The 15474-nt window shown below is 31.7% G+C and overlaps 1 protein-coding gene across 1 annotated transcript in view; it reads left to right on the forward strand.

The window, feature by feature from the left end:
- Positions 1 to 15474, forward strand: part of LOC129220206 (receptor-type guanylate cyclase Gyc76C-like) — a 317828-nt gene that overhangs the window by 117917 nt on the left and 184437 nt on the right. The window contains exon 2 of the mRNA XM_054854570.1: positions 11766 to 11849. Coding sequence (XP_054710545.1) covers positions 11766 to 11849 — 84 coding nt within the window. The remainder of the gene's footprint in view (positions 1 to 11765; positions 11850 to 15474) is intronic.

A 15474-nucleotide genomic window follows, 5' to 3' on the forward strand; every position in this document is an offset into this window, starting at 1 on the left:
AACTTGTAAATTTTAAAGTAATTTCTAATTTATGTTTTGTTCTGCAAATTTTTTTTTAGTAGCTTCTAACTGCTCTTATCTGAGGTCTTGTTTAATCGGAGTATCAGTTAGGATTCTGAGCATTCTTGTTTTTTTTCCTTTCCTGGTTCTTAAGCTTTGGTCCTACTTTTTCAACTGATTTCAGTTGGGGTAGTACATATGTGACGATGTGGAAGGCCTACTGCGAAACATACTTGTGTTATTGATGAACCTTTTCATTCTTTTGGCATCTAACGTGGTTCTGTTAGTGTTTTTAACGTAATGTCTTACTATCTTTAAAATAAAGAAAATGTATTACAGACTGAATAGCGTATAAAGATAAAGCTAAACAATGATGAAGACAACACTGTATGATTGTAAGCTATAAGATACAAATCTTTTACTTAATTTAAAATAATTGGTGATTTTCAAAACTAAATAACCCGAAAATACTAAAGATTCGAAACAGTATAGAGAGAAAAAAAGCGTCCGAGGCACGTTTAGAAGTAAGACAGAGTACTAAGATACAGTAAGAACGTGCGTAAATGTTCCCCAATGAAAGTGCATAAACGTGCCCCGTCGGCAAGTTTGGATTTATTTTTAACGTGCAACAAAATTTAGTAACTTTTCTGTCCATACAAATACAATTCTCAGAAAAGGATAAAATTCTGCCAATTTTTTTGTATTTATTTATTATTAACTATGCATTATTTACTCACAACAAACGTCAGAACGTTCAACACAAAATTTACTCAACTTGGTAGAAAACAGATTTTCCTATCCGCATGCTAAACCGAAGCTCGACTGATGCTCAAAAACTTGTGAGAATATTGACTAGGTAGCAGCATCAATCTGATATGACTGTTGGCTCTCCAGTTATAACTCGTTTTGGAAAAGGGCACTGCGTAAACGTGCCCCGGTCTACCTTACGGATGCATATTTTTAGTACGTCCATTAGGACAATGTTATCTACCATTTTCTACAAGAATCATTTCTATTGCAATTTGTTTGACCCCTAACGCTATTTTTAATGGACTATATCGTTTTTTTTTTTTTTTCAAAATGATGTTATAAAATTTAATTCAATTTTCAGGGAGCAAATTTCTCATAATATTTTTTAATAAAATTGCAGTACATTGACTAGACGTGCAAATTCAAATATTTAGTTAGTTTCTTAAAATCAGCAGACATTTTAAACTTAGTAGCTTTTTTTTTTTGTTATTGCTAGTAGTAACCACTTAATCCGAGACTTTTATTCGTTATGAAAAGGCTAAGGTAATTTTAAGGCACCAAGCTAAAGGTAGAAGGAGGAGAAAAGCATAGAGCATAGACATATGAAGCTTGTTGCAACATTGAAAAAATGTTTATTTGTTCAAAACAGAAAAATCAAATTAGCAAAATTAATTTACATGTACATAAAATTTTTAAAAATCCAATGATTTGTGAAAAAATGAAATAGCGTGAAGGATTATCTAGAGTAAGAGGAAGTATATTTTTACCAGTAAGAAATAGTTTATGTACTGACCACTAGTGATTGCAAAATCGTTATACCGGAATACCGAATACCGGTATTTCGAGCAATTTTGCAATTTCGTAATACCGGTATTCACTGAGGTGAAATACCGGTATTTTCGGTATTAGTTGAAAATAATAACTTATTTCAATTAAAGAATTTGCAATTTAACTTCTTAATTTCTACTTATATTTAAATGTACATTTATTTCTCCATGATACAAAACCAAAACCAATCTATTGACGTAAAATCTTAGCTTCAAAAGCACGAACTAATAGAATATCATTGAACAAAAGTGGAGGAAAGATTGCCTAGTGTTAATGACATTACTAGATGGTGAGATGAATTGCGCTTTTGTGCATCATGGTTTTATTTTTTTTCCATTTTCCTCATCACTCAATTTCCTTTTGTGAAAGTTCATTTCTAGGGTAATTTTGAACGCATTTGTCCTATGAACAATTTATTCCAACCATCAATTCCAGTTATACTTTATGATTTCTTTTTTAATTATTTGTCTTAACTGTACTATATTTTGTCAAAAACTTTTTCATGTTAGCATAACGAATGGTAATTTTTTGTCACCAAGTATTAGTTTGTCGTCGTACCTCGCTATTTAGCTTTACACTTGGCAAGATAATATTTAGCAATTATATTGTGCCTCGTTAATTTGCTAGTGGTAAAGCATAATCAATTGAAAGGTATTTTCAGATATTTAAATTGGTATAATTTTGAAAAGAAAGCGAATATAAGAGAAACTTACTAGATCAAATTTAACGAAGTTTATCGTAAATTTCAAACCAAAGGGCTAATAAAAGGTAAACACAGAAACCTCTCCTGCTCAAAGGCAAATGATGTTACTATTGGAAACGTATCATCTCCTGGAAAGAAATTACAACTAGCTTTAAATTAAAAAAAATAATAATAATGCATACAGTACAAAAGAAACACACATACACACGCACAATATGATTTATTCAAAAATAATCCGCAAGAGACTGAATTATTTGAAGATGATGGATTTCTAGACAATTAGGGGTGTATCGTGCATTGTTAGCAGTACCACCGACCTGAGTGAATTAAGAAACAGTATTTTCAACTGTAGGAAAGCTGAGCACTCAAATGAATTAAGAGACAATTCAGTAGATGCATATTGTTTTTTACTATTATTGATCTTTTATTATGACATTTGCTCCTTCCTTTCATATTTGTTCAAAATACGTTTTCATAAATAGTACAATCTTTGTACAAAATTATGAAATGTAGCACCGAAAAATATGTTTTCAAGCATTGTTTGAGAAATTTTAAGTACCGGTATTAATACCGGTATTCCGGTATCACGTTTGAAAAATACCGAATATTGGATTATTGAATTTTCGGTCCGGTATTGCATTCCATACTGACCACCTTGAAGTACTCATGTTTTTTATTTACAATTTACAAGTACACGGATTTAGTTCTTCATAATAATGTTACGTGAACATTAGCTGTGATGATTAATCTCAATATTTCATTCAGTTTTACGCAAACTGAATTGTTTGCCTTTATTTTAGACAGTACTTTTTCATGCTACATGTTATACTTAGGTTGCAGAGAATTACTATTCATTTGCTGTTAATAAGTTTATTCATCTCGTTTTTTGCTTCAAAATACTTAGAGTTAAAAATCATTATAAAGTATTTGAAATATGGAAAACAAAGATAAATTAATTTTCTCCGCCGATTAAACAGCAAAAACTGGCCGATTATGAATTATCTGCAAAACTGTCGATTACCGATTACTTCCGGTTAATAGGCGCATCCCTAGTGATTAGTTGCTGTTAAGTTCTTCATAATTTCTTCATTTCGTATGGGGACACTGTTTAATTTCGTTCTGATCTTTCAGTGGTTGCGTTGCAGCATGCAGTAATATTTGTAATGGTATAAAAATGAACTGAATTTCAAAATCTATGCCTTTTTGTATAACATGCATCTTTTAAGGACATGAATACAGATTTTTTAATGATTTGTGGTTGAAAAATGATAAATTAACTGTACTTTTAAACTTTGCCCACCAATACGTAGTACACATTTTACGCAGAAACACTTTATACATTTACACTAACACCCTCGTAGTACAGATTTTGCAATATATACTGGTTGAATGTAACAATTTTGTATTATTTACTGCTGCAACTAAGTTTTTTTTTATTGTACGTACTATCTCTGGTACATTTTTCTTTCGTACAATGTACTTTGTACCAAAATCATAATGTACATTATTTCCGTTCCAGTCATAGTTTGCATTTGCATCCAAGAAGAAAATTCACCAAATATATAAATAATTTAATAATTATTCATTAATTCAATAAGTAATTAGAGAAATGATATAAAATCCTATCTCACTTTGTAAAGAGCTATATTTCGTAATTCCCAGCTAAAAAATTTTTCTTGTGAAGAAATATAAAGTATTCCAACACTGTGCTTAAATGCAAATACGCATTAACAGTACAGTAACAAAATGTGAATTGAAATTGCCGTGGACATGAACAGAATACAAAATGTGTAAGAAGATTGAATACAAAACAGTAAATAGAATTTTGATCTCACGTCAAATGATACAATTTTCAGACTCGTCTTCACTAGACCGTCACAAAAATGAAAGAATTTTTTTATAACACTGCATCAGAATTTCAAGTAACGCGTGCATATATTCATGTTAGAGCTCGTCTGCTTTCAGAGTTACGGGCGTCTAAAGCTTGGATGCACACCAGTGCTTCCCCACGTGGGGTTTTTCACCCAGATCTGGATCTAGCGACACTCATCTGGATTGATAGTTTTTTTTTTCAGCAAAAATGTTTCACTTTCTGGGGTTTTTATTTTTTTTAAAAGAAGTTAAGATAGTCGAACACCGTAATTTTCGAACAGTCGGTTTTGAAACTTTGAGAAATTCATAAAGCTCTAATATACTTCTTTTCAAATCTGCATTTTTAAAAAAATTGATGAATTCTCGTATATTACTTACTGAATTAATGAATAAATAAATAAATAATAGCCGATGATCGGGTAACACGCGAGTTTCAACAATGAAACTCGCGCCGTGGCATGATAATTTATATGTTTTGGTAATGTTTAAAATGCAGGGAAAGGCTTTATTGTGACTAGGCTGAACTCGATCCGGCAACTTAACTGTTTCACTGGTAAGACTGTGTCATTTCAGGGGAGTCAAGAAACAGAAAAAAAGTTCAACAATAAACGCTATCTAATGGAGTTTAGGGTTCATCCACTGGAGTTAGGGTTACAATTTGAACTATAAAAATATCAACAAGCAGGAAATTTCTTCGTTCAAATGTTGAAGCAGTTTTCACCCATTTTCTAGTTATTAATAAAACTAGAAGAAACTTAATGAACTTAAGTGCAGTGCTTGTAATCAAAATTTATTTTTTCTAGCGCTTTTCTCATAACCACGTTTTAGAAGTTCTTATTTACGCCAGCAACTCTAGCAAAAAAAAAACAAGTTTTTACTCTATTTAGGTACTTAAAACTTCGAAAAGGAAAAATCGTAATTCAATATATTGCTGTGATATAAACACATAAGAGCTAATGTACATGCAATGTGTGGTTTTGAAATAATTATAACTTTGAGTTAGGAGGCGAAAAACACTAAATTCGTGGGAAAGTTTTCAACATTTACCCATAAAACTTGTTTTTTAGTGAATCATTTCGAAATTGGAGGTTCATATTCTTCTCTAGTATCTAACGAATAATTAGGCACAAAAAGGTTTACAAATAACGATTAAAAATGTTAAGGAAATGTAGTTTTTTGCTGGAAAAAATTTGCTTTTTACTAAAAAGTTTTTTCCCCATCAAATTAATAGTCAATGTGTTATTTATGTCATATTATCATTAAAATAATAAATTCGAGTTTTAGAAATGTGCAATGCACATTAAAGAAAAAAAATTATTTCGGATGTTCGCTTACCTTAAGGTAAATTTTATTTTATTTGTCACAAACGAAGTACAGTGTTCCGTACTGCATGGGGAAATTTTAAAAAGCTTCCTCAATAGTGAAGGATTAGATTTATTTACTTAAAGAGGAAATTCAAAACACTTCAGTGCTTCAAGATATGTTTATTACAATTTCTTCTTCGATGTTGTGTACGAATATTGTTTGTTCCAAGAAGAACAATATTTTAAATTTCTTAGTACAAAAAATTGGAAATTAATCAGTATGTTTAAAGCTGTTTGAAACATTTTGTGACATTTCTTTTTATATTAATTATGATAATTAGGTAAGAGCCTTTGTATAGAACCTGTAGTCTATAAAGTTAAAATATTTGAGCAGTTTAAAAATAGCTTTTAATCTTTATGCTCATATTTTACGTAAAAAGCTTCCTTCTGAAAAATTTCACCATTTTCTGACAGTTTTAATTCAAAGTTCTTTTTAATCAAAAAGTCTTGCTCAAGTCAGGTTTTCATCCAAGATTTTGAAGGAAGGGACGAAAACAAACAGACATATTTCTTCGCTTCAAGCGCCTATTTCCTAGTTTTCTGTTTTTTTAATTGTTGATAAATTCATTTTTTCCTGGATATTTTTTTAAAGTTTTTTATCGGACATTAAAAGCATACTGCACTTCATTTTTACTTATTTTTTGAATAAAAATAAATAAAAGTGTTGCAGTGAATTATCTTTTGTGTCGATTTTTTGAAATATGCTAAAAAGCGAATTCTTCCAGTGTAAAATCTTCCCGTGCAATTTTTCTTAATTACTGACATAAAGTATATTCTTTAGAACTTCAATTTTTATGCTTGTATTTTTCTTTTTCTTCAACGTTAAGTAGAAGAAGAAAGATTACTTGTTCGATAAACTGTGAAATATCGTGGGTAGAACCAGCAGCGCAGATAATGTCAAAGCATGAGAAGCATCCAAAACTGTTTACTAAACTTTAGTTACAAAGAGTTATTATACTTATATTTTCATATGGAGGGCCGATATATGCTTAAGAAAGACTAGAATTTGGTTTCTCAATGTTTTTGGTGTGCTTTAAGCTCTTTTAGGAAATGAGTGTTGGTTTGAAATAACTTTCAGACATTTTTTACTTTCATGAAAATTTGAAAAATGAAACGAGAAGTAAGTGGAAAAGCTTTTTTAATCTACTTTCCCGTAAAAGTAAAAGAGAGACGAGAAAAGCATGAAAAAAGCTTAATGCATCCTAAAAATAATCACTAAAAGCAAAAAAAAAAGTCTAAAATAAATAAAATATTCATATCGAGAAATTAAAAAATAGGGTATTGAGAGAGGGAAAATGTCTCTGTCGTTCTGTCAGTCTCCCCTTTCCTCAAATAACTAATGAGTGAATTGTTCGATCCGAATAAACCTTTTTTACTCCCTTTTACAAAAAAAGTATTGTATTCGCGAAAAAAATTTTGACTCAAAAATCGACCTTAATTTCCATTTTTCTCACCCCCGAATGAATGTTGAGTTTTATTTTTCGACCCGACCACACGTGGATAAATGCCTAGGAACGTACAGACACCCGAAATATCCATTTTGCTGAACCCCGAGTTAAATACAACCAATTTTCTCGTGACGTCCGTATGTATGTGCGTATGTGTGTATGTATTTCGCATAGCTCAAAAACGGTGTGTCCTTGAAAGTTGAAATTCGGTGTGTAGACTCCTAGTGGGGTCTAGTTGTGCACCTTCCGTTTTGGTTAAATTCGGATGTTCCTAAGGGGCTCTTTTGCCCCTTTTTGGGGGAAATCATTGTTAATTTCGATGTAAACTCAAGTTGTGTTATAATTTGTCGGACACTTGGCGATATATCGCCAGTCTTTTGGTCGCCAAGTTTTGTCGCCAACTTGGCGACAAATTTGGGAATTTTTAAAAAAATTTGGTTTCAATTTGACCACCGTTGGTGATATTTAGAGAGTAAACAATTGAATCACATTAAAATTGCCAATAATGGGAAAATGACATTAAATTGGAGTAGAAGGAAGTCATGTGATGCACACATCAGATCGTTTACGAAAGATCTCGACGAGGGCATCTCATTCCATATTTCGCTTTATTAGGGGGTGGGAGGGACAGAGGCAGACAGACCGACAGATATACTTTTGCCCCATCTCAGTACCCTACTTTGTAATTTTTCATTTTTCGATATTTATTTTTGATTTGTTTTTGTTTGTTTTTAGCGATATTTTAAAGCTGCATTTAACTTTTTTTCGTATTTTTTTCCGTCTTTTGTTTACTTTTACGAGATAGCAGACTAGAAGTGGAACTAAATAAATGAATAGTAAAATTTTTTATTTGAGGTCTAATAGAGTTGTTTTGTTAATAAAAAATTGAAAAATGTTTAATGGACAGAACTTTTGATTTTGGAATGAACTTTGTACTGACATTACTTTACCTCAAACATTGCTTGTAACATTACTTTCGTAGTATTCCTCTTTAATTGCTTTTTTACATTACTCTCGTAGTATTCCTTTTTAATTGCTTTTTTACATTACTCTCGTAGTTTCCGTTTTATTGTTACGTCTCAGAGATTAATATTGTTTGTTAATGGACGAGATATCTCGTCCATTTAACATGTAATTCTGGGACTGTCCAACCGCAAGGGGGTTAAATTTGGGTTGTTAAATGTTTCTTCTAAAATTGCAACATTTTCGAAATACCTAAAAAAATTCTTATCTATGCATTACTACATGTAAAGAATTTAAGGAAAAAGATGAAACCTCTTAATTTTCAATGAAAATTGAGAAAAAAGATCCTTTAGTTCTTCTTTAATGCATTTTTAAATTCATTTAATTTTATGAGTTGTTTTACCTTCACAAACCACGCTTTTTGTTCAGCCACCCTTCATAACGAAATATGTCACATTTTAACAAAATTATTCTGTGCTTCGAAGTACTATCTTTCGATTACTCGTGCTCTATTCCGCGCTTTTCCTTTGTAGTTTCTTTAGAATACTTTTCTTCAATTTTTCAATAAAGTTCCAAACGTTTTGAATAAAAAGTATAGTTTTCAAGCGAAATATTGTATTTCCCCGTACTGTACAGATATTTACAGGCAAAAGTTTAAATACTTCGACTTTGAAAGATGTTGTAGTAGCATTCCTACACACCGAAAAATAGTTCAAAATCTCAGGGGCCATAAAAAAGTTTCGAGCTCTGCATGTGAGTGAAACTTCATCGCCTTTGGCGGGACATGCCTGTTTGTGTAGCATTTTAAAGGAAAAATTAAAAGTTTCAAATTTAAACACGACTTTAATGAAACTAAAATTAATAAAATTAAATATTAGTAGAAAATATTTTTTTTTTTTTATCTTGAAACATTCATACCGTTTGTTTTTTCATAAGTGAGAATGATGAACTTCTTGAAATATTCCACTTTGTGATACTTTATTTAGGAAAAAAAATCATACTTAGTGGGATTGCTTTTACGATTTTCGAGGCTGCTCAGAAATTTTGTAATATAGATTTTAGTTTTGTTTACTAGATATTTGACCTTTGAAAATTTTGAGAACGTTGCCGAAAAATAATCAAATAATCACCATAAAAAGTGCATATTTTTTTTTGTAGTACCGATTTGAAGTCAACGAGTGCTTGATCAGCTTAAATACTGGGAAAAAAAAGGAAATGTGATGACATTCTAGTTTGAAAATTATCATGTAAAAAAAGGGAATTTTTCCTCTTTTTTTCCCAAAAGAACTAGGAACTTTTTTTCGAAGAATGACCTGGCGCCTGGGAGCCGTCGCGCCTTGCCCATACATCTAGGTAAGGCACTGAGAGGGACTAAAATAAAGAACGTGACCTAAGAGAGAGTCTATGCAACAAATAAAGTCATTTTCATTTAAAGGGGACATTTAACAAGACGATAAGACATCTGCGACGAATGAGTGACGCAAAGGAACATTAAATAACCCCTGACAGGTAGCAGAGAGAGAGAGAAAAAAAAGGGCGCGGAATACCGTGAACGAAGTATTTAAATGATTCAGATCTTATGCATATCGTAGTAAAAAAGTTTCAAAAAACTTGACCATGAATGGGGAAAAAAGGGATGGTTATCCTGAGCCAGGTCAACGTCTTAAAGTGAGAAATAAAAAGTTTAGTTGTTTGAAAAAGCTTCCAGTATTCAGATTACGGAATCTAGAACTTTCGAAGTTTTTTGATGTGAACGTATGATTTATATTTCTGAGATGTAAACACTTGATTACAACACCCGGCGTCTAGACACGTAAATCGTCCGATGTGATCTTGTACATGTCAGAGATAATCGATTTAGTTACTTAATCGTTTGAGAGTTCCATTTTTCCTGAGCGTTCATCTCGCTTGTGGATATTAAACGACTTGATGCCACAGACCGTAATCGTAATAAATCATAAGTATCGCTTCTGTTCAGTTACGTCATTTGTATACAATTGTCTATCTATCTCAAATACAGGATAATGAATTTTCTCCCCGAAATTTAAATCCTGAAGGACGTCTGTTTTACTAGATAATAATAATAATAATGATGATAATAATATTTATGAAAGGAAAATAAATAAAAGAAGAAAAGAGCATTTTGATATAATGCAGTGTCTCAACCGGTATACCGGTGGACCGGTACTGGTTCAAATTCTGAAAACGCCGTATACTAAATTTCGCCTTTCCCCATTCAAATAAGTGCTATTAAAAAAAATAACAATGAAGAAATTTTACACGATATTTTTGCACATTCGCTGTAGTTTCGGGATATTTAAATTTCATAATTATATCTTTGCATGATGTGCCACACAAGAATATGCTTGCTCATATTTGTAAAAAGTGATTAGACTACATTTTTTTTTAGCTAACTTGAAAGTAAAATGACAAATAAGTATGAAAAAATGTTTGAAACAAACTCAGCAAAGTTCTCCAAGTTATTTTTGTCATTTTCGTTTCATTTTAAATATTAAAGCAATCTTGAACTTAACGGAAAATGAAAAGGTTCCTATATAAATGTTCCATCAAAGTTGTAACCAGTTCAAATTCTAGTGGTAAATAGTCACACATCCCATCTATTTTCACTAGAATTAAATTAGAACATAATAATAACAATAATGATATTGAAAAAAATTTATCGGAGCTTGTGAAAAGTAAAAGAGAAAAGAAAAACTAAAAAAAAAAAGTAAAAGCCACACATTTGCAGCAAACACGTGTTTGGGGTTGCATGGAACACCTTTTTCACGGCAAAAGAAATGAGCTTATTCATGAAATGACATCCTACAAAAGCAGCGAGGCAGAACAGCAAGTAAATTCTCTTTTTAAAAAACATTTTAAGCTGTTTGCTGTTCTACCTTATTGCTTTTGTTAGCTGTTTTTTCATCCATGATCACTTTTTTTTGCATTGAAAAAGGGGTTGCATATAACCCCAAGACACGTGTATGCAGTTCAATGCAAAGTTGTGCCTCTTACGTTGTTTCATATTTTTTGATATTATAATTTTTTTTTAAAATCCCAGTCCTGGTAATAAAATTATTTTCAGCACTCCGTGACGCAGATTAAAAAACCCAAAAATTGTTCGCAAGGTATACCAGCATTAGATTAGTCGTAACAGTAATTATAAAACACCACCATTGATTGCTTGAAAACAAAATGCAAAATCAAAAAAATTACTTGCAAAACGTAGGTTAAGAAAGCTCCCAAATGAAATGGAAAACTGAGACGCAGGTAGCTGCCTGTACAAGTGTGTTTGACCTCTCAGCTACTTTGGAATCCAATATAGATTTAGACACCTTTTTTGTTTTTCTGCTTCCTTTGAACAGTATTTTTCTAGTTTAAACATCACAGATTTATGCAGAAAATGAAAAAAAAAAAAAATCCAATTTAGAAATCGTCTGCTGACTTGTTTAAAAATCTTCGATGAGCGTCGTAGCGTCACGCTGTTTCTGCTAGTGATGTACGTGTTTGTAATAATTTCACTTGATTACTGTGTCCTTTGGAACGAAGATCTATGTACTTCTTCTAAAAATTCAAAACTGATCAGCCGGAAGACGAAAATGTCTTTTAGCCTTCTAGTCACGAGGGGGGGGGGGGGGACAGACATTTCACACAAAACGGTAAAACAAAAATGCAGACACTTGTTTGTTACATAATATGGCATTCTTTGTATGTGTATAAACTTGATTTAAAATATATGTGCGAAATTTTCTAATGAGATTGAAAACTATAATTTTAAATTCAATTTTCATTTTGATAGTTAGTTTATGAGATTCTAATGTTTGTTATATTTTTCAGAAATGTGCTGATTCGGCTGACAAAGACATATCCAACAAGGATTATAGATATCACTTTGCGCGAACATATCCTCCAAATACTAGGGTAAGTTTTCTGGCTTAATAGTTACAACTGCTAAATGTGTGCGGCAATATTTGTGCGTTTAAATGCCTTTTTTTTTATTTTAAAGATTTATGCTTTAGTAAAATACTTAAATTTTTCAATAAATAAATAAATAAGTAAATGAATAAAATAAATAAATAAAATAAAATAAAACATTAAACTTTTCAAAAAAAAAAAAAGTGCGGTGATTGTAACTGAAAAATGCGAAGACGTGACATGAAGTTTAATAACGGTTTGATGAGTAATCTACAGTTGAACAATTCTTCGGCATTCGGAAGTTTATTTTACAGTGTTTTCCATGTAGATCAGTTGAATAATTTTGTGCTAAAATATAAGACAGTAATTAACAAGTTTTAAAATGCAAAATTGGCTCGGACTAAACTCTTTATTTGTTGCATTGGTTTTTCAAGGATAAATCGCGCTTTGAACTCTTCTCATGCTCAAGCATATCGATAATGCACCAAACCTCAGATGAACTGGACATTTTTAAAAAAAATTATGCTTTAATTTTTGGAAATCAAATTTTGTGTTTTAAATAAAGGTTTGTTTCAAAAGGTTTTAAAATTTTAATTACATTTCAAAGATGGCGAGTTTAAATTTGTTACCTTTCTGTGTTGATTTGACTAGGAACATCAATAGCAAAGTTAGTTCAGTTTCCCATGAATTGGCATTCTAAAAAAACCTCTGAAATGAATTTTATTGAATAATTATATAGGTAGAACTTTCTTTCTGCACATATCTTTTAAAAGATATGAGCAAGTGCTCCCAGTTGGAAGGTCACGGGAGGTTGCTGTGACCTGCCAAAGAATACCTTTTTCGACAAATTTTGCTGGAGATTCGGTAAATTAGGGAGCAATATTGCAACACTGAGATTTTTTTTTTAAACACCTTTTAAATTGTTCTTTAATGATACTTAATGTTCATCTTCATTAGATGTTATGTACGTATGTATGATATGAGTGTATGCTTGTATTTTATCATTTTCTAAAAATTATAGTTTCATTCGTACAATTGAAAATTTTCCCTCTCCGAAAATTTTTGTTTTGGGCGATTTTTTGTTCTGGATATGAGGAACTTTTTTTTTTTGACATTCATTCTACATTATCATACTTGCGATATTTGTCATTCTATATCATGAACTTATAGACATTAAGGACTTCTTTTAGTTGATGAAAAAATTGATTTTAGAAACAGAACATTATTCTTTTGTTATTATAAATGACGTACGTTTAAACATACAACAGCATTGGATGTTTTTGAGCGATCACGATTGCATATTGCTTTCACTTGACCATCGTTGATGTTCCTTTGATATTTTGGTTTTTCATGACGGCGAGGATAAGTCTAGCTGTTTGCTTTTAATATTTACTAGTGTGGTTCCCACACGGCTTTGTCCGTAGTAGAAAATTATAAAGTCATTTAATTCTCCTTTATATTTACAAATATTAGATGATGATTCTCTCGCCAATTTGCTTCATTCATTTGCGTGCCCATGTTACGGTTCCACGTTATGATAATTTCGTAATTTAGTCGTCCACGTTGTGATCATTTGCTCGGTAAAATTTTCTTAAAATTGAAATAATAAAATTTAAAAAAAAGAAAGAAAAGAAAAAAAAATCGAATTTTTGAAAAATTGCTTCGAGGTGCACCCCCCCCCATGCTACAAACTAACTTTATGCCGGCGGTCTAGGCGCTATGCGCGTCACAGACATCCAGACAGAAATCCAGATACCCAGACAGAGAGACTTTCAGCTTTATTATTAGTAACTAGTGGTACCCGCACGGCTTTTCCCGTAGTAGAAAATTAAAAGGTCATTTGGTTCGCCTGTATATTTACAAATAATGGATGATGAATTTCTCGCTAATTTGCTATGCTCATTTGCTCGTCCATGTGACGGTTTCCCGTTGTGATAACTTCCTAATTTACTCTTCTGTGATAATTTGCTCGGAAAAATGTTCTTAAAATTGAAAAAGAAAAAGAACAAATCAAATTTTCAAAAAATCGCTTCGAGGTGCACACCTTCATGCTATAAACTAATTCTGTGCCAAATTTCATGAAAATCGGCCGAACGGTCTAGGCGCTGCGTCACAGAGAGCCTGACAGTCAGACAGAGATCCAGACAGAGATCCCGACAGAGATATTTTCAGCTTTATTATTAGTAAAAAAGATTTAGATAGAATATTTTCGTCGTCATATTTTCAAATCTTCTGCGGTTTGCTTCATTCATTTCTTTCCAAAGCTTAATCAGACTTTACATTGAAAACTTTTTTGTGTGTGCGTGTGTGTAAAATTACGATTTTTCAGAAAAAACATCTTTTTGATGAACTTAAATAGCAAAACTTCATCTGATTACAAAATTTTCTGAACATTAATTCATCACCCATAATTTAATTTATAATCACCCATCGTTTTTTCAAAAATCTATCATTTTCATTAATGACCACCATTTAAGATTGATGTGAACTAAAAATACTTTTCGATATACGTTGTTAATATAATCTTGATGAAAAAGGTACAAGTTCAAATTGGCGACAATAACCATACCTTTGTTATCGCATTCTAATTACCCTTTCTTTTCTATGGATATGCCACGTATTATACCTAATCAAGAAAGTACCCAGTTCGAATTTCTTAACCCCGACGATTAGCGTTTTATCGTAATTTGTGATTGCGAAAAACATAAATTGTATTCAAGATGTCAAAATTCAAATGAATCCCAGGAACTGGATGCTAAACTTTTTTTCCTCTTTTTTTTTCTCTCTCTCTCTCTCCCTCTCTCGTTTTGCTATGGCTTTCAGTTAGCATCAATTTTGAGGATGGATAAATATTCATTTATAAATAATAAATATTAATTTTGCTACTATTCATAAATGGAAAATAAATTGATGCAATATTTATACAAACACAGCTCAGAAAATTGCTTAAAAGGGTGAACAGTTTCCCTCGCTAATAAATTAGCAGCTTTCACGCTTAACCTCTCGACGAATCACAGTGCACTTAAAATGGGAGTGGTAATGGCTAAAACGGCTACGCGTGAAAGTGTCATATCTAATCCAAGCACCATGAATTTGCCCCAAAGGAAAGGTGTATCGATGGCCTTGACACTTGAAAACCTTTTAAGCTCTTTTCGTGGTGGAAGCCTTGAAATAGAGTTCACTCACACATTGAGAATACATGATGGATGAGAACGGGTTGCTTCTTCACATGTCCCTATTTTTATTGACATGGATTAATGACTTGTTTTAGCTGAAATTTTTTTTTAGCATCTAAACGAAAGATAAGTCGTCGGATCAAAGCAACAATAGGATATCTTACTGTTATTCCTGGGATTAGATATCTTAGTGTTGCTCTGAGGCGACGAAGTATTTTGTTATTGTACATGACGTGCATTTGCTGCAGATTAATCATCTTTTGTGTTTGATAAAATTTTTCGTGTTTTGCCAAAGATTACCGTATCGATATACATATTAATGCTGAAAATGTTTAGTAATAACTTTTTTACTTTTACAAAAAAGGAAGTATTGTATTCGCGAAAAAATTTTCACTCAAAATTCTCTCACCCCCGAATTAATGTTGAGTTTTTTTTTTTTACAACTCGACCACACG

The sequence above is a fragment of the Uloborus diversus genome, chromosome 4 (assembly GCF_026930045.1).
Source record: "Uloborus diversus isolate 005 chromosome 4, Udiv.v.3.1, whole genome shotgun sequence".
Lineage (NCBI taxonomy): Eukaryota > Metazoa > Arthropoda > Arachnida > Araneae > Uloboridae > Uloborus > Uloborus diversus.